The sequence below is a fragment of the Phalacrocorax carbo genome, chromosome 2 (assembly GCF_963921805.1).
Source record: "Phalacrocorax carbo chromosome 2, bPhaCar2.1, whole genome shotgun sequence".
Classification (NCBI taxonomy): domain Eukaryota; kingdom Metazoa; phylum Chordata; class Aves; order Suliformes; family Phalacrocoracidae; genus Phalacrocorax; species Phalacrocorax carbo.
This window is the reverse complement of record NC_087514.1, coordinates 146,488,689-146,513,895: the sequence shown is the minus strand read 5'-3', so window position 1 is coordinate 146,513,895 and position 25,207 is coordinate 146,488,689. Positions and strand designations below refer to the sequence as shown.

Below are 25,207 nucleotides of genomic sequence, written 5' to 3'. Positions count from 1 at the left end.
AATAATTCAACCACATTGCATTAAAAACACAGATAAATTCACCCCTTATCACCAACAAAATTGTTTTCCAGAGTCTGGATTCTTTTCTATCAATATATCGCAAACTAAGGTAAGATGACCAACAATTTTGGTTTTTATAGGAATTTGATGGAACCATGAATCAAATTAAGCTTTGAGACCTGTCTAGACTTTTTTTTGTCAAACCAAAATTCTCAGAGAGGCCAAAAAGACTTTTAAACTCCAGACACAGGTATGGTTTTACAGAAACTATAACAGCAGCACCTCAAGCAGAGGAATATCGGAATCTATTGTGTAAGAAAAGATAACAAAAAATAACTTTTAGGATCACTGTAATCTCCACACAATTACCTCTGGGTATCTAGGAAGACTCTCTTTGTCTGCCACTCCTATGACAGGGCAGTATCTGTACTCTGCTCTTTTCAGGGATCTCCTTGCTGTCCCACAGGTGTCCTGCATTCTTACACACTCTGCTTTTTCCCCTGACCTACCCTGCCGTCTAGAAAAGCAGTTGCTTTCAAGAGAAGAAGATAACCACACCAAATATATCATCCCTTTTTCAGGAAATTTAAGGTAAGAACTGAGAACAAACAGGCAAAAATATAGTGTCTTTTCCACATTAATTTCTAGGGTTTCTGTTTTTTTTTTTCTATGAAATGAAAACTGGGTTACTTCTACATTTTTTCATCATTTAAGGTACATTTTTATTCTTCTGTTTCTTTTCATGATGTTGACATGTGGGATTTCAAATGTCATGCAGAAGCTTATCTTAGAAAGGGATAACTCCCCTGTTCTTATAGGTATGAGTTAATACCTTCAAAATATTATAAAGCCTTGAATGGTATTAATATTGGACTGCTGATCTGGCTATGCCTTTTCCTCTCCATTTGCTATTGTCCAGTCACATCCTTTAACAGCAGAGTTCTCAGAAAGCCTTCCACTATTGCAACGTGCGCTACTTTTCTAGTCTTGAATAGAAATAACATATTTCCCTAACACAAGCACATACAGCTCTTGGATTTATGTTAGCTCATCAGTTAGGTCATTTTCATTTCTGTGCCTTTGCTCCAATTATCTATGCATTTCATCAGAATTCAATATCATGTTTCTTACTGAATGCTGAGGGAAAGTATCCTATTTATTATTTTACTATTCCAACTATCTTTTATTTATGTGCATAAAGAACACTTGTTAATTTGGTTTCCTTTGATTTCCAAGTCCTACATTAATTTAATTTTTATAATTCTTTTTTATCCCTAAAATCTCAGTTACTCCCCCAGTGCCTTTTCCCTATAAGCAATTTTCTTGTTGTTCGATGGTTTGATCTACCAATTGTAAACTCCCCAGCTATTCCCAATCCCTTTATTTTCTGTTGGCTATCTATTTCACATTTCATTCAAGGTTGCACATTTCATCTGCAACCTTTCCCTGTGTTTTTAGTCCACTTTCATTCTGTGTCCCAAGAAGTTTTGAAACTGCCAGTTCAATGAAATTCCAATCTTCTTGCAGAGACCGTCCTCTATTCTACAGTGGAGGAGATTCTTTGGGAAATTTGAAGGTATTTAACAGTGTTTTCTGAGAGCTACATAACATACAGTACTCTATATGAAATTGTATTTCCTAAGTATGTTATTTATCACATTTCTTCAACCAGTAAAAGATAAACTTGTCTTGAAAGATACAAATTCTGTGATAACTGAAATTTTGTTAGCAGGCTTATTAAAGTGAGTTTCCTAGTGACTAGGAGACAAATCTTAATGTCTGGTCTTGACTAAGATAGATACCCTGATAAAACAGTCACTACTTTAGTGAGTTGGCAAACTCTTTGGCAAGATCCACTGAAGCCCATGAAGGACAAACATATGAAAATGTATAACATTGCTTTCTTTGCACTTCAAAAGTCTCCTGTAATTTTCCAGTGGGAAACAGAGTGATATCTTACGTAAATTAATCCCTTCAAATAGCCTGAGACACTTTCTAATGATCATACATTCCACATCAGAATTGTAGTTAGTCATTATTTGTTTTTCAGCATAGAGCATTTCTAGAAAAATGCAAGCATATATTTAACACTTTGTGCGGCGTAAGTGGAAAAACATTACTCTCTTCCTCCAAAGTTATGCAAAAAATAACATTATAATAGAAATACATCACAAGTTCAGGCAAAGATGAGAATATGGCCTGCTGTAAATCTCATCTGAGGTACAAAACACCTGCTGCATATAACGCATCATCTTCCATGGAAGCATGTGTCGCTGAATATTGATGTGAAACATGAGACAGGTAACTTAAGGTTTCAGGCCAACAGGTTGTCCCATGTAAGGATAGATGAAAGTTACACAAAATTCTATCTGATAAATAATATTCTTCACAAATCTGTTTTAACTCAGCAACTGTAAATAAAAATACTGTAGACATACTGAGACTTCCAAAAATACACTTCTATTGAATGTCATTACAGTCCCTGGGGAACAAAACAGCTCTTTCAACAGCCCCTTTTCACAAAGCACAGCTCAATCCCCAGTGAAACTTACTGGCAAAAAGGAATACCATATTTGATGATGCAGCTTCCTCCATTTTTGCAGTATCCTTCAGGACAAACTACAAACATAAAAATAAAAATTATAATTTAAATTACTACCTTTTGTTGCCATACTTGTCATTGCCTGATTTTCAAAATGGCAGAAGATTCACACCTATCATTTTAGGTGCTTAGCACTTCCAAAACCTCTCCCTTTAGACCTTAACTTGGTGACACAAGAGTCAAGTCATAAATGCATTAAAGTCAGTGGGGTGCTCTTGAGATTCTAGAAATTCTTGTGCTTCACTTTAACAGTCTAATAATTTTTCTCAAGGCAGAATTTCATTTGGAAATGGAGCTCCATTGAAATGGAGCTTCTGCCACTTACTCTATTTTCAAGCAAATAGGAATATATAAAATAAGAGCCAAAGAATTAAACATATTTAATTAGTACCTAAGTCTACTTTATTACTAATAGCTTAGATATAGGGGTGATGAACAGATGCTTGCTCCTGGTCACCAGCCTTCTAATTGAAGATGTCCAGAATTTTAATGCTTAGGATCATAATCTTATAAGAACTAGAGAAATTGGTCTTGAAAGGAGTAAAGATGTTTAAGTAGAGAGGGAAGTCAGTGATATACTGTCATCAACTTTTGACATCCCTTCATATGAATTTCCACATCATCAGGTTTTGTTTTACTGAAGTTTGGTTTTACAGTCCTACAGTAAGAAAAACTCAAAATAAGAAATGAATCCCTTCAGTCTTCTATAATAAGAAAATAAGTGATAGAATGCAAATTAGACTTAAAGAATTAGGTCAAATTCTTTGATTTTTGGGTATATGCTACATAAAATAATTTGCTGAGGCAAATAAACAGTGCTATTCAGTGTGGACACCTCCAGTTTTAAGAAGAAATTGTGTAAAGCAAATTACTTACTTGAAAGGCCTGCTTTCTGACAAAATAATGGAAGATTTGCAATTTACTATCATGCAAGTCTGCTAGTTTATGCCCTATAGTCTATATTGAACTAATTTCTGAATATATCCCATTTAATTTAAAATATTTCTTATAAATCAAATTTATTAAGTATGTATTCTCTCTGCATTTTAAAATTGGTAATTGTTTATGATAAAGCATGATTCCTTCTCACACACTAAATTAAAAAAACCCCATGTATAGCAAACATATATAATTAACACAATACTTCTGGCAAGTTTTGTTCCCAGAGAAACCAGTGGATGCCTCATACTAGAGAAGTAAATATAAAACTTCTCATTTGTGAATAAACATTTACTATATTATAATGAATTATATTGTTATAATGTATACTATATGTTATGAACTTTATCACATAACTGACAATAAATTGTAAAAACAGAGAGTTAAATTCTCAGCTAATGAACTTCACCAAAGTCAGGGGAGTACAGTTAACATAGGCCCACAGTTCATAACTGACTTGGAGAACAACTGCAGTAATTTCATATCACAGAACGGGATATTTAGAATCTGAATTTAATTACTTATAATGTATGTTCTTGTTAGGTTTTATTAATAAAAGTCTGATTCAAGTTGGATATATATTGCTATCCTGTTCTTACCTTTCTCCTGCATTCCCTATTGCAAAACAAACCAGAACATTGTGGAAAATGCACTGCGCTAAAACAAACGCTATATGTATCGTTTTTTTCTTTTTCTTTTTTATTTTCCAACTTGGATTTATGTTACAGTTTAAAAAAAAAAAAGCCTAGTAACTCAGAAATGCTGAGCTCACTTAAGTAGGTTATTCAATTGGCTAAAAGCACAGAAGTATAGTAGAGAGGTTTGTAGTTTTTTTAAAAAACAATGTGTTTATACCTTAAGAAACAACCCTTATGCAGGCATTAACTAAGGATGTTATTTTCCATCTTTTTCTCACTATTTTCCTATTTCATCAGGAAAATTCATGCCTGATATAATCAGTTTAGGTTTCAAAGAAGGTATTCAGTCTAGCTTGAGGACTTTGTAAAGATTCAGTAGGAAATGGCTACTTTTTTAATTTCAAATGATATTTTTATGCAAAACTAAGTACCTGAACAGCTGGACTCATCAGGGCTGAAATCAATGCAGTCTGCAATGCCATCACAACGCTGGGAGATTGCTATACATTGATTAGTTGACGCACATAACAAAGAACCATTGAAACAATCTGTAATGGCTGGAACAAAAAGAAATGTGACAGTTATTATCAGCTTGTAATTATTTTCTCACTGTTGAAAAACTACCAGAAAACTTGATTTGTACTATAGTATCTAAACCTGGGCCTGTGTGGCCTCTACAAGCTTCCATCTTCAAAGGCATAAAACTTTACTATTAAGTAGATAAATAAATAAATAAACACAGAGCACAGATGCTACAGAAGCTGGATTTTCCATATTATATTTGTGAAGAAGAGGTGGGCAGATTTGCTTAACACATTGACAGGGTAAGCTGCAAACCTGTAAAAATGTATCATGAAACATAATCCACTCTTATTCATAACCTAGTTTTAAAGTGGTGGAATTAATTTTTAAGTACAAACCAAAAATTTGACATTATATAATTTCCTGCTATTACAAGAAACCAAATACTGAGAGTTAACATACAAAAAGTAGATAAATACTGTACTGAAAAATCTAAACTTGCACACCTTTTTTGTTCTTGGGCATTCAGTTATATTTTCTATGTTTGTTTGGAAGAATTATGAGGGGGAAATCTTGCTGGAATCACATAAGCCTTCAGGTACTGAATTATTCCTGAGTCACCGAGCTACAGGATGTACCTGATAGTGCTGCAGACTCCTGGAGAGTGTAACACCATTTTGTCATTTTATCTCACAGAATGTTCTCTTATGCTACCTTAAACTATTGCTTTTTAAGGTTTTTATTTAGGTAATTTAAGCTGAACTCTGTTACCATGACACTAATGCAAATCAGAGGGAACTCTTCTGACTCCATCAGAGTTAGGTATATTCACATTAGCTTGTGAGTTTAGAGCAAAGGAATGTATCTAGGAATATCAAAAATACCCTGCTGCCACGTCTAAATTTCATAATACTTTCCTGCTCCTGGGTTCAAAAGCCAGTGTACACAGCAATAAGCTTCCCAGGCTAGATGGCCAGTCTCCTGGAGGATATATTGGTTCCAACCTTAGATATAATTTAAATCACTGGCCTATATAGACTGCAAGATTGTGCTAAATTTAAAATACTGTGATTAAATTTAGGCCACAATAATGGAGGCAAATCTTGCCAGTTTTGATCTTGCCAGTCAACTCTTGCCAGTTTTGATATTCTTTCAGAACTATGAAATTACTCATGTGAGTAAGGGTTTGTGCGATCAAACCTTTTAATTACATGCACTGATGATTGTCTAAAGTCTGCAGAAGAAAGCTGTAGAAGAATACTAGCAACTACGAAGAGGAGCTTGCTTTTGTTTCCAATTTCAATTCATCTTTATGAGAACTGGCTGATTTTAAACCATCACTATCCTGTTCTGCACATGTGTTTATATCAAAGTCTCTTCAGTTGACTGGAGAAGTCTTGATATTGAAGAGGAAATTTGCTGGTAGTGACAGCAGGATAAAAGCAATAACAAGAAGAACAAAACATTTCCTTTTCTGCTCTCCATTCTCTTGACCACTTTGTCTGGTGGAACAGGTTGTGGCAGACTGGAAAAACCCAGCAGATTACAGCATCACTCCACATTTGTAGCATATCTTGCCATCTATCTCTTATGATTGTCAGCTTTCCAGAAAGTAACTAACAGTCCCATGACCTCTGCTATATTTTCCTGCCCAAATAATAATCTCATACTTATTTTGTGTATAGTCAGATCCAAATCCTGGACACCATTTGCAATTTGGTGGATGATGTCCCAATGGTCTTTGAATCAGTTTTACAAGTGATCATTTGCACACAAATACCCAGTCTGTAAATATAATTATGTGTTCAGACTTCAGCAGAAACAAAGTTGGAAATTTGACATAAAACATACTCTTCTTATGTGCTTTAGACCTTGTTTTGCCTGCACATGTATTTTGAGGCCACTGTAAACTATGTGGATATAGAGTACTGCTTACGGTTTGTCATATGTATTATGACTAATACAGAGATTCTGTTCCTGAGCTCTAACTTGCATTGAGGGTTGTGGTAAGAAAAGAAAGTGTCATTTAACCCTTTATTATTTCCCCTAGTCCTGGACTGTCTGCTGGACTCATACCCGATGATAAAACAGAACTGCCAATTATTTTTGGTCCATTTATATCTGTTGATCATCAAGGTGGTTTTGACATACATTGCACAAATCCAGCATTTAAGACAGAAAGGACGATGACACTAAGTTATTGCTGCCAAGGTAAAGAATATTAAGAGCACATTTACAAAATAACGTTACTTCTCTTATTGCATTGAAACTACAATTAATATTGCTTACTGTTAACACAGTTACAAGTAGCTTCAGATTTCTGCAACTAGTTATTCTTTACTTTCAAAGGAGACCTTCAAGTAGTTTTTGGGTAAAGATATTAAATAGAAGCATTACCAACAGTGAAGATATGAAAGTGAAAATACCAGCTTTCTGCCTATATTTCATTTTTCAAGTCCAAATCTCTAGAAATTATAACAATGTCACAGCCCCTTTGAAAGTATACTATTTTTGATATTTATTTAAAATTTACCAGGACTACAACAGAAACATTTTGGTGCACTGCAGAGAACTGAGATAATTTTTTTTATTCTTTGCTGTTAGCACTTCAGGCAGATGGTGTTGGGGCATATAATGCATATTCCCCATCGGTTCTAATATGTTTATTTTGCACCCTTACCATTGTAATCAGGCAATTTAAAAAAAGACAAACATTAAATGGGTGAGATAAGGTACTTTTCACTAAAATTGACAGCGAGAAGAGGGCTGACCAAGTAGAACATCTGTAACTGGAAAACAGTTCCAAGATTTTCTTGTTAAGAACACCAAGTAATAAAATCCAACACATTAGTAGGTATAAAATAGTATTAACATAATACTGTACAACCTAAGTGCTGAGTGAACTGTACGGGAAATTCTGTCTGCATAAATCTCTAAGTCATGCAGAAAAGCATTTCTTTGGTAGAAATTGTGGTTGTAGTAGAGGTCTGACTAACGCATTTTTTTGTTTATTTTTCTTTGTTCTGGCCTTCCTTTGGGTTTTATACTTAATTTCAGCAAGATGCATTTTGGCAACTGATCTTCATCCCAGAACACTTTCTCTGATGAATTCCTTAATTCAAAAGCCAGAACATTTCTGATCATCTATTGTTACAGTTAATGAAGGAAATTGTTAAAGGACATGGCACACACGAAATAGAAGGTGCCAGTAATTCCTAAACATAAATTTTCTAAAATCAACAGGAAGATTTGATCTGCACCAAGGGAAAAAAAAAAAAAACAACCCACAAAACTTTGCTACTTAATTCCTTCTCTGTGTTCATAACTATTTACAAAAAATGTTCAATTTCAATATAAAATCTGTAAAAAAATTTCAATCCCAGTCTGTGTTATTATTACAGTACACATAGGCTGGAGTCACTAACACAACAATCAATTTTCTAGATTACACAAACATTTCAATAAAATAAAATTTGTGAGATATTTACTTTTTCCCTCTCTGAATTTTCTTTGTTGACAAACTTACATGGTGTTTCACATGTTAAAAGTAGTCAGCTAGAGATGAAAAGCTGCACTGTCATGGTATATACATATCAATGGGTGAATGAACCATGACAGTAATCAGCTTTTCACTGATTCCATTCCAAACTACTACTAACCACTTACTTTTTGCTTTGCCCTGCAACCAGTATCCTCTTCAGAGAAGAAACACAAGTTGCTGCTTCTGTATTCCTGTGCTATACTATGTTTATAAAGTCAAAATTGAATTTTGGAGTAACAATGTGATTACGGATTTGACTAAGTTTCCACCCAACTCACAATCCCAAGGTACATAATATCTATGTAATTTTTTGTTCTTTGAATAGGCCAGAACTTAATTTCACCTAATTCCCTGGGCATTGCTTAGAAGTCAAAGGCACTGAAACAATATATCAGTTCTTTGGTGTATAGTGATACTTGTGGAAATTTTGTAGCCTTAGGATTTTGGGATTTTAGAAGAACACTGTGGTGTGGGGTTGGGATGTACATGTAGTAGGATACAGCAGAGACGTCTCTAATAGAGGACAAATTGAGGAGGAGCCAGGACTGATTGAAGATTAATGAAAAAAAGTTTATTTGAACTTAGGAGCATCTAGAATTTAAGGTAAGAGATATCCCCAAAATCATGCCTTTTGCAACAAAATCACAAAGCCCGCTTCTAAACAAAAATGCCTAGAAAGTCATGCAGAGATAGTCTGCAAAGTCCATGCAGGTTTATACAGTCTTTTGTTAAAAGAAATGGCATGTGTGTGGCCTGCATGTATATTCATTAGTTTTGATACAAATTATTAAAGAACTTGAATTTCTAGCCCACTGGAAACTGATGTTTTCCTAGTTGTTTTGGTTATGGAAAGGATGGAAAATAAAATGTTAAAAAACTTTTGCAGAATGAAAATTTAGGAAGAAACGTTTTAATACGTAAAAGGCCCCTTTTTCTTACCATGTAGCTAATCGTTTTGACCTTCCTGGAATGAAACATTTGGTCTCAGTTCCTCTGCCAATAATGAAATATTTTGAAATGGGCAGACACTCACTTTTGTGTCTATCTATCTGAAACGTCATGGTATCTTTTTGAAGTTATGGAGCTCAAAACCTGTTCTCCTTGCATTTTGCTTGTGAGCCGCTTTCTTTGATCAGGGCAGACATTGCTGCTACTGAATGAACAGACTTGATTTCAAAATCCTTGAAAGATCAGGATTGCCTTGAATATTACTGAATTACAGAACTGCAAAATATCTGTCATACTGTAATCAGAGATGAGGCAATACAAATATAGCTGATTGATCTATGGAAAAAGTGGAAATGCTTCCAGTTATTAACAGAAATACAATACAAATGATTTTAAGCATTTATCAAGGTTCATAGTCAGGGAATTGGAATGCATAAGCAGAATTATTTACAAATGTAGAGTGTCTTTCCAGGTAACACACTATACATGACACAAATAATACTTTTCTTGATGAGGGAATAGTGAATTTTACGCTACACTTCATTCTGTTGCTCTTTTTCACATCACTATTTTAGGAAAGTAAGTTAGCATGGCCTTAACTATAGCAATGAGAGTAACTTACGGCAGCCAACTTCATCTTCATTAAGGTAGCAGTCTGGCACACCATCACATTTCAGGAGGGATGGGATACAGCCTTTGGAAGGACACAGGAACTCTGTTTGCTTGCAGGAACCCAGAGAGGTGTTAGGCACCTCTGTGGGACAGTTCATTTCATCACTTCCATCCATGCAATCTTCAGCCCCATTGCATTTTGCAGTGACGGGCAAACACTGCTGCACATATGCACATGTGAACTGGTTGCTACTGCAAGTTGGAGGGTGTGGATCAGCTGATCCTACAAGAAAAAAAGAGAATATTTATTGACTCTTCTTTCAGTAGTCATCTATACTGCTTTTGAGATGTACATAGGGACTGCTGGGAAGGCAGCTGATTTTGATTACTAAACTCTAAAAAGACCCCTAAACCCTTGTATAAAACCACAGCTCCTAATTACAGAAAATACAGTTAAAACATTTTGCCTCATTTTCAGCATTTATTTTGATCCCATTGTTCCTTGTGCCATGTATGTATAGAAGGGTTAATACCAAAGTATTAATAAAACTTATTTTTCAGGAAAGGGTTAAAAAATATTCTCGACAGCCCTCAAGTTACAATCTTCCTCTACTTGTGTATTGAATCGGTGAACAAAAATCAAAGACACTATGTAAGTCTGTATCAATAAGAAACTCATTTCATGGAAAGCTATTATCTGTGGTAAGGTCTGAACCCTCAGCAGAGTAAGAGAAAGGCTTTCATAAAGTAGCAACAAAGATTTTTACTGACATATTTTATTATCACTCTGATTCTGCAGCTTAGTTTGATGCTATAGAGAATTAAATCAAAGAAAATCCTAGATAAAATTTTAGACTTTAACTAGTCCAGGTAGCTATCAAGAAATATCCCATGCTTACTCGCATTGCTGGAAAAATACTGGAAAAAACTTTCTATGATTACTTATACAAATAAATTTGTCTCCGACACTTAAGTCCTTCTTTCTTCCTATGAAAATCGTTGCAACTGAATTTTACCAGCAGAAGAATCAGAACTATTTGTGGAATCTGAATTCTAAGAAGCTCTGTGCTAATGCTGTGCTCTTTACACCAACGGTGTCTCCCATGGGAGCGATGTGATGGATTCCTGTAATTTCTGTTTCATGTGCAGAGAAAGAGAAAAATCTCCAGAATTTAACTCTATGTATTTAATTTTTTCTAGGTAGAGTTGCAGCAGGTGAGTGAAAAAAGTAATATTATGGTAGAGACAAGGAAAAACAAATTAATGTCACCACCTCTGTAAAAGACAGAAGTTTTGCTATTGACTTGGGCTGAAGCAGAGCAGATCACATGAAAAAGTTCATGGGAGGGTTTTGGCTCATCTTTTGAAATGGTGCAAGCATTGTTCTCTGACTGCAGAAGTCAAATGTTACTGTTGCATTAAGGCATGACATGCGGTAAGGGAAAACAGGGATTATGGCATTATTTTACTACTTTTAATCCACTGGGCATAGCAGTATGTTTGTGCATTCTGTGATACCGGGCTGGGGTGCTACAGCAGGAGAACTTTGCTGAAACATGCCCAGTTTCTAAAATACCTGCGTCATGAATAACAGTAGCTTTTTGTACAAAAAAAAAGAACAGCTAATGCATTCAGATAAACAGAATACTAGTATTATTTTATGATCTGGTTACTTGCAAAACAGTGACAAGGAAAAACAGCTCAAACTGCTAACACTGACCTTCGCTAGCTTAGCAATTTCTCATTTTCATGTGACTTCATGTCAGAAATCATAACTGAAAAGCTTCACACAATAGAATATTCCTGACATCACTTCAGACTCCTAGTGTTAAATCCTGTCATTCTACTAGAAAAATGTATTTCATACACTGGACATAATCTAAACATGAAAAAGAATTTATTTTTACACAGTGAAAATAATAATCTACTGATCTGTTGGCTTGTTTGTATTCAGAATTACATCATGAATACATCAAAGATGTGTACTTTTAAATGGGATTGAAAAGATTACATTTTCGTTATATACGTTTTATAAATGTGTTAGTCTCAAAAAATTATTTTCATTTATACCACTTCAAAAGGCTTATGAAAGTTGTCTTTAGATGGTTGATTACAGACATTTATATCACATAGTGATTTTATTTTTGGACCAATTAAAAGTATTTTAGATTTTGCATTTTTTTTCTACTTCGTTCCCGTATTTTATCAGTTAACTAGTAGAACATAAAGATGTTAGAACTGAGTTTATCATGAAGAAATTTTATCCAAAGCCATGATTCTGCTGAGATACTAATGAAATGTATGGAAAGTCATAGGGAGAACATATTTCTCTCTCTATTGATACAAAACTGGTACTGTTAAAAACAGAGCAAATCTTACGCAATGGATTTTTAAAAAAATTAATTATAATTTTAGTTTGTACTTGCTCTGAAAAAAAAGGTGCGATTATGCTAGATAGCATTTCTTTTCCTCCTGTTACTTCTGACCCTTTTTCTCAGAGTGCCTAGGGGGCATTTAGGCAGTGAAAATTACTTAAGCTGCAGTCAGTTCCACTTAGGCATGTGCTTTTGTTGTTGCTTGTCTAGTTTTAGATTTTCTGTGTTTGTCCTGATACAGTGAAAATTAACCCTGTGCAGTTCCAACATATTTGACTGTACAATGGTCACGTTTAAGGAGCAGGGAAGATTGCATTTATAGCACATTTGTGAGCACTTTTGGCCCAGTTTAATTCCTGGTACTTGTCCTATTCATGATATATTTGTTAATAGGTTTCTACCCAACCTTTTTCAGAAAAAAGAAAATTTGAAATCCACTCTTAAATTCATTAATGCTTGAATGTGTTGCTTGTCATGGATCTGGCCTTGAGCGTTAAACTATCTTTGGGCTTTTGTGACACTGATCAGTTTAGCCTTATTGTCCCAACCATATAAAGTGCTTATGCATGTAAAGGATCTCATACTACATTCAGTAGTTAGGCAAATGTTGGAATGCTTTATTGAATGGGGGATTATTATTATTTTAATAATAATAATAATAAACAATATTAATAATTTTCTATCATGATTCCCTATTGTTAGAAAACAAGGTGTAGAAAGAAGTTCTTCCTGACTTGCATGTCAATTATTTTAGAGTGTGCAATATTCATTGAGAGCAGTGAAGATGTCTCCAATTCATTCTAAAGCTTAAGTTAGGGGTAAGGTTAACCAGGGGTCTTGCTGAGGTCTGTTTTATGTTTTCAGTATCTTACTAAAAATCCAAAGTTATACCCTAAAATCAGCAAAATCACTATAGATCATAAAAATAAATAAGAATATACCTCAAAGACCATAAGAATATCAGTCTGCTTATTAACTTGCATTATGTATTAATTAGTTCACATCTGTTCGGTTTCAGATGCAGTAGGAGAATTGTGCTCTGGATGACATTATATAAAACATTATGATTGACGTGATCTACCAAAACTGTATTCCCAAGTTCAATCTATTTTCTTTACATAAAGTAGGTTATAGATTCTTTTCTTAACTATGGATTAAATGTGCCTGGTAAAGTTTCTGAAAATTTATAAAACATTAATTTATATATACCTAACATTTAAAGCTAAGTAATTAGGAATATGCAAATCCAGAAAATCGTGAAGTAATTCCATCTGTAAAATCTCAAGCAACATATTAATGCAAAACTAATTGCTTGCATACAAAGCTACTATCTATCTATGTAATTATTTATATTAAGCTCATCATTGCAGTATCTGCTACTGACATGTTTCATTCTAAAGAGTGGCAATATTCATTCTCTTTCCTTGCCACTGGGAAGAATAGAACTAAAAGGTTAACAGTGCAATGTGGTCTGCAGTGAAAGATGAGCTGACACTAATGAGAGACTCATCACAAATACCCTCCATTGTGCTGGGTTACACAGCGGTATACTCACCTGGCTCAGTTGTAGAAACAAACTTTAAACTTATGCATATGCATGAATCTTATACCCGCTCTTGTAGATATATATGAAGGTTATGTAAACAGGAGAAGCTGAAGTGTGTTCTTTCAATGCAAATTGAACTATCCATCTGTGGCCCACAGGCCATTTCAGTCATTTAAAATCATTAGATTCAATAATTGCCTAATACTGACATGCCAAAAAAATGTTTCCCTCACCTTTTTCCAAATGCAGAAAAGATGTTCCCAGCTCACCACTCATCTCCTGAGTGTTGTGTTGTTCCTATTTTCCAACCACATTCAGGAGTGGAGGAGATATTGTGCAGGTTATTTTTTTTAGAAAGCAGTATCTATTTGAAGCTGTTTAAGGATTTTGAGATAAATCTACTGAAAATGATGTGTTCTAAGTAACGCAGGATAAAAGCTTAGCTTTCTGTATCTGGGCTGCATGAACACTGAAAAGCTGGACTGGATATCCTCAGGAATACATTCAGTACTTGCACACAGATGAAAGGCAAACAAGTCAAAAACAATTTCAGAGAAAATAACCTTTGCTCTGTGGAACACCAAGTTTAGATTTAGATCTGCATGGCAAACAGCAGCAATTGTTTGTGTTCCATTATAGCTAAAGGAATCATGTTTTTTTAAGTAGCAAGCTAAGGACATGTCCTTATTTATTTTACTTTCCATCCAGCATTTTACTTTACGCTTATTTTTATCTTGCTTAGGGCAAATAACCAAAATTAAAGAAAGGGTTTAAAAATGTGCGTGAAACATCTACTTGTACATCATAAAAAAGATATTTTAATTAGGTCCTAAAAATGATATTTTAATTAGGTCCTAAATCCTTTGTGAAACCTACTTATGCAGCTGTGCTTGGTGAGTTATGTCCTAAGGACCAAGAATTACTCCCCTATAAGTACCCTCACACTTTGAAGAGAAATTAGATAGTTGAGATAGATATAAAAAAGAAAAAAAAATAAGACCAGTATTTAAAGCAAACCAAATCTGGTATGTACTGATTCATGATCTACCATAACTACAGCTGAACATACTTGCATTTCATTTTTGTCAGATAAAATGGATGCTTTTAGATACATTTTTATTTCAATGTGCTAACCATCAAAATATCTGCTACACTAAATAGAGCTCATGAGCTGATGATTTGCGAGTAAGGAGCCATTACAGTATGAAAAGTGTTAAGTCAGTAAGTGCTTATTGTCAAGGACATAACTACGTATTTGTGGGATGGGGATTTGTTAAAGGCTTGCTGTGGTTCGATGAACATTTTTTGTATACATATGCTTTGTTGCACTACTGTCTCGTCATCCATGGAGTGTACCAGTCCTGTTTCCTGACTGTATGCTGAACTTCACAGGTCAGCACTGTAAACATTTTGCCTATGAATCACAGGGATTCAGTCATAAGAAACCACAGAACTGCTATTACCCAAATGCTAATATAAAACACAAGTTTGTATTAGACAGTCATTAGCACAGCCAGAAACACACAAACATGTTTAATTTGAATGAAACAACACCTCCACGCTAGCCATATCTTTTCTGCCTTTCTTGTTCAGGTATTAGATCTCCAGTGCAAAGTAGGTCTCCATTTATATTTATATATGACCCATAACAGTGAATTCTAATTAAGACTAGTAGACATTGTCATTAAAGTCAACACTAGGAAGCATGAAGTAAAGTTACCACGTCCTATTATGCAGCATTAACTCAGTTAGAGCTTGCTCTAAAGCCCATTTAGGTAAATGGGAAAACTCATTGATTTTAATGGGCCTTGCATCAGACCCTTGAAAACTAACAACCTGTCTGATATATTTGCATAAGTAATTTGCCTACTAAATCTAATAAAAACAGTGGACCTATTAACTGTGGCTAAAAGAGGCCAAAAATAATCCCCTCCAACAGTTTTCATTAGACAAGAGTATAAATTAATTGCAGGTCCAATCCAATGTATTAATTAAGTTGAAATAAATGGCAGTCCTCACTTTCACTTCAGTAAACATTGGATCAGGGCATGAAATCAGCCCATTCAGGGTGTCTGCAAGGAAATAACCTTGTTAAAAAAAAATTAACCAGACTGAAGTTGTTGAAATACTTTAACTATCTGTCTGTGGGTCTTTATCTATGTCAATAAAGCTTCTGCTACAAAATAAAATGTTAATTTCAAAACTTGTAAAAAGGCAAAAAAAGGGGAGATTTAATCTGATCAACTGAATCTTTAAATCTCTTCCCCTCGTGAGAACACAGAAGTATGGGGCAGGGTGCTGAAAAGGATCCCAGAGACCCTGTCATAAAGCCAGAATAAACAAAAGCAGAACTTGGCCCAATGACTTCAGTGTTTTATATGTCTGCGCAGAATTGTGCAGAATTTCTTTTAAGTGATCACAGTTTGCTAACATACAAACATAATGGAAAACAGACAGGCTTACTGCCAGTAAAATCAAGCTAGGATTTATAGTTTCCACTCAGAGAACTAACACTTCTGCCTCAAAAACACGGACTACCTGTGACAGAAATATGGCAATATTTGTCATACTTCTGCTAAGAAAAGTCCAGGAATTGCTAGCGATGCCTGATATAGTGATGGAATCATGTATTTGTTTATTTATTAGGAGCAATGAAGAACTGGAGAAGCTGTGAAGCTTTAGTTTCCAACAAAATGAGGTTGTCCGGACTACAGGACAGGTTTAGAGTGGAGAAAAGGGCAGTTTCTTGGAATCAGCACATTTTCATAGGTGGGGTGGGAGCACAACACTATGCTAAATCTTTTCTTTCTCATCTTCTAAAGAAAGATAGCTTCTACAGGTACAAATTTACCATCAGCTGAGAAGACCCCTGAAGAAAACTATAGTAAGCTCCATATAGTTTCTGAGATAAATCTGAGCTTGTGATTTAGTCTTATTAAGGAGACATATAAGTTTTACATAATGAAGAATCTGAGAATTTTCTCCTAAGATAGTATCATGAAAATATTGCATTCCAAAAATGATTTCTTTCTATCCCTCCAAGGAAATATGTTGATTTTTATGAACAAACTTAGCAAGGCAAAAATACCATCTCTGTGATTTGAAGCTTGCTTGGGTTTTTTTGGTGTAAACAGATGGGTTTTGAAATGAAATGAAAGTATTTTAATACACTATTAACAAATCCAAAGATTTTTAATTTCCCAAAAGACATCTAGCTTAAATCAGAAGATTTCAGTATTCTGTACAGGTATAAGGCGGCAGAGAGAAACTGAAAGATTTGGACCAAGGTATTACATTTACTTATTTAAACATATATGACATAATTTCATTCAGATCTTGCCACTAATTATGCTAGTTTATATAGACTAACTATTTTACCCTAAATTTATTCCTAATTCCCTTCCCTGTGAAATCCACAAAAAAACCTGTGACTTCACTGCCAGCTAGGTCTGTGCACTGGAAGGTACTGAAACAGGCTGAAGAATCTCTTTAAGTTACTATGACCTGGATCATAATTTTTACTCTTCAAGAATGCAGAAATGCCCTATCTCTGCCAAGCAATGAGGCTCTAAACCATATTCTGGTTGGTTTCAGGGAGAAACTAATTAACTAAAGAATCTATTCACAGTATCTCCAGTATCCCCAGTCCTCTATCACTTCTAATCTTGCTTTTCTCTTCCCCTCCTTTGCTTTTACAGGCAGCCTCCCCCAGCAGCTCCCCCTGAATCACCTCCTGCCCTTGAGAAAAATACTGCCTGAGATCTCAACCTGAGGGAGAGTCCTGCTTCACTGTAAGCATGAGCAGACAAGCTAACAGTGATTCCCCTGGCTCTGCAACTTAAAGAAATCAGAAGTCTCCTCTACAGAGTTTTTGCCCACGATCTATGACTGTAGGATCAGCAACTCAGGCAGTTAATCCTTCCAGTATCTCCAGTGTTCCGGCTCTGGGAGTTTCAGAGATGGATCATTGACTTGGTCTAAGCCTTTCTCAGATGAGTTCTGTTCCGCTGCAGAATTTTCTTACTGTTGCTTCACAGGCATGCATGCATGCGTGCGCACCTTTCAGCAAGGCTTTTTCTGTAACACTGGGCTGTTTTTTTCACGAACAACACACAAACACCCACTGCACTTTTTGGGTTGTTGTCTCTTAATTAGATGCAGGTGTCAGTTATGCTTTTCTTATAAGAGCTAGTGAAACGGGAGCTACTAAAAGTGCCAGAGAGCATACAAAATTATCTGCAAATGGATAGTTTCTAGGCTGTTTGTTTATTTGGCTAGTTTCCCTATAATGCTTTTGCTGGTCTGCTGGTTTAGGGTCTGCACAGGAGAAACATTTTTTGCCATGTCATATTTTGCTTTTTGTCTGAATTCAGGATTCTTTATTTTTATGACTCTGAAAACAAAAGAGTTTTGGACGTTTCCAATCTGATACCCAAAATTATAGAGTTTATTTTATTTCGTTCTCTTTTTAGTTGGCAGGTAGATAACATTATGCCATAAGAAGGAATTATGGAGGTAGATATCAAAAATTTTTAAAATATTTGGACACTGTAGCTGTTTGCTAAATAGAAAACTTCTTCATAAAGATAAATAATTCTACATTCAGAGGTGTATCTGAACAATGTGCACAGACAAAACCAAATGTTCAATTATCTCTCATCAAAGATTTCTCTGTATTGGAAAAAGCAGAGGGTCTCTGAGTGAAATGGTATCCAATAATGCAATTAAAGATCATGTCACTGTACATAAACACACAGATCCTGTTGTGAAGCAAATGGAATTCTGTGGCAGGAAGAGTAGGAAAAGTTTACAGACAATCAGGATTCAAAAAATGTCTTCCATGAAGCAGAGATAAAACAGGGAGACGTCTTCAACATATAAGAGAAACAAACATATAACAACTGGCCAAGATTTTATTAAATTAGCATTTCCAGGCATATTACTTTTGCTCTGTGTTTTCTAATCTGAAATTACAAGGGGATTGACTTCTGAAGAATGGCTACTCACTGTTTTCTGAAAATTAGATACCTTTAAGATACCTAAAGAAAGCATCTAAAATTATAGTAGCTCAGGCTAATGGTTGATTTTGAAAACCTTAACCAGTGACCATTAGCTCATTATCCACACAGATTTTTTTGTTTGACTCTTTCTTCATGATATTTATGCTGTATGGAAACAGTCTTTATAGTCACTATTCCATTACTAAGTTATGGGATGAAAAAGTCTTAGGAACAATCTTCATTCTGCTATGTTTCAATTATAAACACTTATCTGAGACAGTTTGTGTTAGAAGATGTCAGGGATTAAAGTCCATTTCCTTCCACCTTCAACAAAGAGAGTTCTGGCCCTTTGGCACTCTCCTTCATCTCGGCTTGGTGCCTGAATCTGCACCTTTCATGCCTTTTTGATAAGGTATTGCAGATTGATATTAGGCAAAGCCTAATTCTGCTGTTGTTTGGAGATCAATGGAAATTGTTTAGCTCTGAAAGAGCTTTAGGACTGGGTCCGTCAGGCATACATCTTTTGTGAGATCAGAAACTGCAATATGGAGAAGTGATGAAGAAATCCCACCCACCAAACAGAAGAGTGAAACACCAACTTTAAATAAAAATTTTATGCTTTTCAAGACCTAAATGAGAAAGCACTGAACAGCTTTTCTGTTCATGAAGATAAGCCTAGATTCATACAAGCATCAGCATTTAACTTAATTCCTAAATATTAAACATTTCCCTGATGTTAAAAGGGGATCTGACAAGTTCAAGTGAAAAAAGACCCTATGCTGAGACTACGTATGGCTCAGGAAGACTCTGAATTACAAATGGCTGGCAATGGGAAAAGTATCGGGGGGAAAACAGTACATGTAATTCCCCTTTTCTTATACCGTTTCCCAGGCATCCATAACTGTTGGAGACAGGGTATATTGCTAGCTGGACCTTTTCCTTACTTACTATGGCTGACCTGAAGTTCTGAGTATATCTGTCCTAAATTTCATGATTGAGATATAATTTCTTTTGTTTCAGCACCTCTTTGCAATATCAGCTGTTCTAGAAAGTTAGGAAAGATGATCTATAGGAATGGATCTGGTTATCTCTCCTTACTGTCTTATGATGCTCAAAGAACTTGAATTAAATTTCTGGAGGATATTTGGTTTTAGGATAGTAGGAAGCCTTTGTCTGCATTTTAAAAAAAAAATCTTTAAAGTACTAGGTGGCTTGGGCTTGAACGTAGAGTCAAATCCAGTCCTGTAATTCACCGATGCTGATTTGCTTCTTCTGTTTGTTTCTTCATGACAAGTGAAAGCTTGCTCAATGTAAGGATTATTTAAAACCTTTACAGCGGGTCTAGTTTGTGTTTTGCTACAGGGCAATGGGAAGACTTGAATGAGTTGCAGCATGTCAAAGCAAACTTTTCACCTAAGTGAAATCTGTCAACAACCATTGAAAATTTCACTGTAATTAGGTACTTAAATGGCAAGCCTGACCCTTTTGTTGGCAATCTGTGCAGTGAAGTCAAGAACTATGACAAAAAAAAACCAGCCCACAGTGTCTTGGGAAATAACATTGGTTTCTGCACAATTCCACCATGATCAGATGACACAGTGTAAGAGACAACATGTCCTCTCTGTGCTGAGTGTTTTGCGTTATTTGATTTGCCCCTATATTGCTGATGTATCCTTAGGTAATGGTATTTTCTACTGCAGACAAATCTTCCAGGTGAAAGTGAAGCTGCAATAGGGTGTGGGTGGAAATTTGTAACACTGGCAGTCCTTTCTCATGTGTTAAGTTGGTCAGCTAAAAAGACTTTTTAAAAAAATGTTTTGTAAAGCAACAAGAAAGGAATGGATGAAAAAGAGAAACACAAGAGTAGAAAAGGCTTTAAAATAAAATGGTGAAGGATGATAAAAAGTAGTTCACAAAACAAGAAAAGATGCAAAACACTTCAGATATCACTGAGCAGCTGTGGGAAGTAAACTATGAAAGCAAAGAGACTAAAAAAGAAATTAAAACCCACAGAATGATAAGAAAAGGTGGAGTAGATTATTTTCTTTGAATTGATAATTATTTTACTAAGCAATGTTGATACTGAACTGGTGATAAACACTGAAAGCATGACTGATGGTGGAAAAGTATACACTGGTTTCTCAAACACTCTAGAGCTTAGGGTGCTGCATGACACTCCTGTTTTTACCCAAGATTCAGCCCAAATCTTAAAGTGTCAATGTTATTCTTTTTGAATAAACCAAAACATAAAGCAATTACTTAAAGCAGTACTATTTAGAAGTATAAGTTCACAAAATCTGTGGCTAAAGAGGGGCTACCAGGTAACTCCAGCATGAAAGGGCTGGAGTAGCAGTCAGTGCTGACTTTGTACCTTCTTCCAGCAGATCTCCATAAGCACAAATAATTTGCTTGGGTGATCTCTGGAAAAGATCACAAAATATATTTATTATTTATTTGTTTCTTGAGAATACACTCCCAAGAGATAAAAGCGTTATGTAACTAATACCTCTATTTAAATTACACAGTTTGTCCATCCAGTTTATTTCTCCAGTAATGAATGTGTGATGAAACATAGCATATAAGGAGAAAGTTTGGATGTTAGACATCTTTTGATTAATGCTGGGGTTTAAATTAAGTAGAAGCAGAATTTTAAGAATTTCTGTGATGCCTCCTACTTCAGCTGAACTAGAAAATATCATGAGAGTTATTAGTGATACAAAATCTGATTCAACACTTTGGTATTCTTGATCCATCTGAAACTAGAAATAGAAAGGGTTTTTTAACTTTTATTTTTTAAAAATAAGATATTAAATAAAAATAGTAAATAAAAAAAATCAAGGTATTTGTTAAAAGTTTAAAGAAGATGGATAGAACTGAGTAACAACTAAATTATCTGGTCCCTAAGATGTACTAATTCCTGTAATATAAAATCTTCACACCCCTTTATCAGGAGAAAACAAAGGACCCTGAAAGGTAGTAAAAGTGCATCTCATTTAGCAGTTGATTCTGAACTAAGCTAGATCCGCCGCCACTGATCGCTGGCACGGCAGCTGTCTCCATGTATGGGGCACCACCTAGAAGTTACTGCTGCAGTAGGCCAGGGAGTAGCTTGACTACACTTTGTTTAAATGTTCAGAAATATTCTTGCATCTGTAGAAACTTTCTTGGCTAATGAGGGCTGCCTATCTAAAAACAAATAAAAACCTCAGCTGAATTAGAGCTGCTAGTAATGTTTTATTGCTTAGAGCTCCCAACCAGCTAAATTGTGATTGCTTCTGTTTAGAACATGTTGCCTCAGGAAACCAAAAGTAATTAAAGGCAAGCTGAAAAATAATAATACAGAGAGAGAAAAAAAATCTGCAGTAGCAAAGCTACCTACTGAAAGGAAGAGCATTGCACAAAACCTGTACTGCAGGTAATACACTTTTCTTTGAGCTAAGTCTTTGAATAAACATGATGAGCAAAGATCAAAGCAGAACTGGTAGTGGAGTAGTTAAACTTTCCCACTGTTTCTGTTAAAGGAAAATGTTCTTGCTCAAATATCTACAGGGCAGTGATTTCATACTATTTGCAAGTAATATCGTCAGATTTTACCATTTGAATTTGTAAATGGTTACTCAGAAACAATTATTAGTAGAAAAATAGCACCTCCTCCTAAGTAGCTGCTCTTTGTCATGAGCAATAGTAAAAAGTCAGAGACATGTTATTCCTCCTAAACTGCCGTGGTTTATTTTATAATACAGATTTTGTGTAGTTCCCTTGCCTCTTCACAAGCACAGATTTGGCCTACCTGGCCAGCAAGGATTATTATGATAGGAGTCTTTCCAGGACAGTAAAATACCATGGAAAAACAGAAAGTCAGTGCACACTTAAGTAACAGCATCTAGGTATTTTTTTGCCTGGATAGGAGATTATATATCAAATTACAAACACATTAAGAGATTTCCTTCCATTAGACAATTTTTTTTAAATACACACCTGGGAAAACAGTAAAAATGTCTATAAAACTGGGAGAGGGGGATGGATGATAGGAGAAACTGGAAGAATTATCAAGGTGCACATACAACTGTGGAGTGGCTGGTGGAGACAAAAAGTGTGTGGGGAATGTGAAAATAGGATGACTGAAATTGGATGCCTGATTAAGTGAGTGACAAGAGATGGGTTAGTAGAATTTGGAACTGTGGAGGCATCAGGATTGGGGGAGGATAGATCTAGGATGGCACATTTAATGCAAGCTAAAGGTTATGAATGGAGGAATAAAGAAAAAAAAGTGGTAAAGATAGAATTCTCTGTACTTGAATTCCAAGTAATGGATTTGAATGAGTGGAACATGATCTACAGCAGACCATGGGAGAAGGATGCAATGTGACAGGAATTAAAAAACATGAAAAAGACTTCCTGCAACCAAGCTGGCCAACTGATGTTTTTCCAATAACAACCAAATGAAAAATGATTTTCCAATAATAACTAAAATTTTCTGTATATTCAGGAAGAATGGGTTAATTAATAGAAGAAAAATCAACTGAGAGCTATCAGAAAGCATGACCTTCAGAGCTTCAGAAAGTCTCTGAAGCAGATTAACACAGATTAGGATAGACTGGGGGAAGGCAGAATTTATTATGTTCTTCTTTCATTCTAATACATTTACTTAGCTGTCCATTATTTGCCATACCAAAAGACTTGCCTAGGCTGCTTTTAGGGTAATATAATTTATGCCACTCTTGCAAGAGCATAAAGAATTGACTTATAAAGAACAATGTTTAGTAAAGAATTCATGTACAGACCCTTCCCAAACCTCTAGAGATCACAGTAAAAATATGTAGGAACTGTCTGGAGTATTCAAGTGAATACAAAGACAAGTATTCTGCATTTAAGTTAAACATGTCAACTGTCCAAGAAAAAGTCTGTTTCTTCTTCAGTCAAGACAACAATGATATAATAAAGAATAGAGCAATATAAGCTACTATATCCATCATGTAAGTACTGCAGCTTGTAAGAACTAATTCCAGGCTGATCGCCAGCTTACTATATGAAGGAATATAAATTGATTCCTGAAGATGTCTGTCTCTTATGCAGGTGGGCAAAGAGCCTAGATAACCAACTAAGACTGTCTGACTTATTTTTAGGTGATTGCATGTAGATAAGGTATGAGTTTTTGACTTATCCAACAAAACCGTGGGTAACCAATATAACTCTAAAAATGTTTCTTAAGGCTTTCCTTATGGTATACTATACCTATAAGATGGACAGAGTATGTTAGAAGTTAGACACTTTGAAGTATTCTAGAACTGGAAGATCTCTGGAGAAAAATAGGCTGATTAGAAAATGTTACTTTATAAAAACTACCTTATTTCTATAGTTATGATTATTTCAGGATACCTTAACATAAACTTTCCATGGAAATTTTTTTCCTTTCTCTGAAGTCATGCTTGTTCATAATAAATTACCAAAGTATAAGTTCCATTAAAAGTAGAAAATGGATTTATATACATTGTTGGAATATAGACCAAGATCCTCCAGTTAACTACAAGGTACTTAAAATATATAATTTGAAAATTTCCCTTTATATAATGGTATATTATTCATGAAACTGCCTACATAATTCTTCAGGTATGGTTAACAAAGATGATTAATATAAGGGTAGAACAAGTGCTTATGTACATGATCTGCAGCTCATTAAAGAACATTCCAAAACAGTATTTGTCTGAGCCTATTGGTGACATTATTCAGAGAAAATAAACAAAACTTGTTCAGCTTGAGCTTGAGCAAATGCCACCTGCTTGAGCATATATTTCATGTTAAGCATTAATCAGCATGTGGTTAATTCTCATTAACCAGCAACTCTCATGAGTATATTGCTCCTCATCAGGCAGTTTCTTGGACAGCATGACAACTAATTCATACACAGGCTGTCTTATCTGAACAATAAAAGCTGTATAAATAGAAAGAAATATTATTTAAAAACATTTCTATAACATCCAATACAATGTATTGGCATTTATTTAACCATAACAATTCCTAGTTGGTCTTTATGAACGAAGACCTACACAAAGAGTTTTATTTTTCTTTGGTTTTCTTCCCCTCTTGACTTTTTAGAGTAAGGAATGGCCAATATTCCTAGAGAATCTGTATTTGCACACATACTTAATTTTTTCTTCTGATATTGTATCGTATGCTATATTTCTTTTGCAGAGTAAACCACCACCTTTCTTACAGAATAAATGTGGCATTATAAGGCATTAAATTTAACTCTTTTTTTTTTTTTTAACACAGTTCAAGTCACTTAGCTTGTGGAGCAGAAGTGAGATTGTAAATTCTCAAAGAGCCTGGTAATTTTACTGTACTGCTGAGACATTTTATGAAGAGAGCAAAGATAAAAGAACTAACCATTTTGTTTTTTAAATAATTGTGGACCACTTTGATACTCGTAAAACTCTTCCATCCCCAAAGCAGGCCTTCTCTGACTGTTTTCATACAGGAGAAA

The 25,207-nt window shown here is 35.0% G+C and overlaps 1 protein-coding gene across 1 annotated transcript in view; it reads right to left on the bottom strand.

Annotated features, from left to right (window-relative positions):
- MALRD1 (MAM and LDL receptor class A domain containing 1) overlaps nt 1-25,207 on the bottom strand; it is a 314,254-nt gene that overhangs the window by 46,999 nt on the left and 242,048 nt on the right. Inside the window, exons 35-37 of the mRNA XM_064441822.1 lie at nt 9,813-10,085; nt 4,611-4,736; nt 2,553-2,619 (exon numbers count right to left, since the gene is read on the bottom strand). Coding sequence (XP_064297892.1) covers nt 2,553-2,619; nt 4,611-4,736; nt 9,813-10,085 — 466 coding nt within the window. The remainder of the gene's footprint in view (nt 1-2,552; nt 2,620-4,610; nt 4,737-9,812; nt 10,086-25,207) is intronic.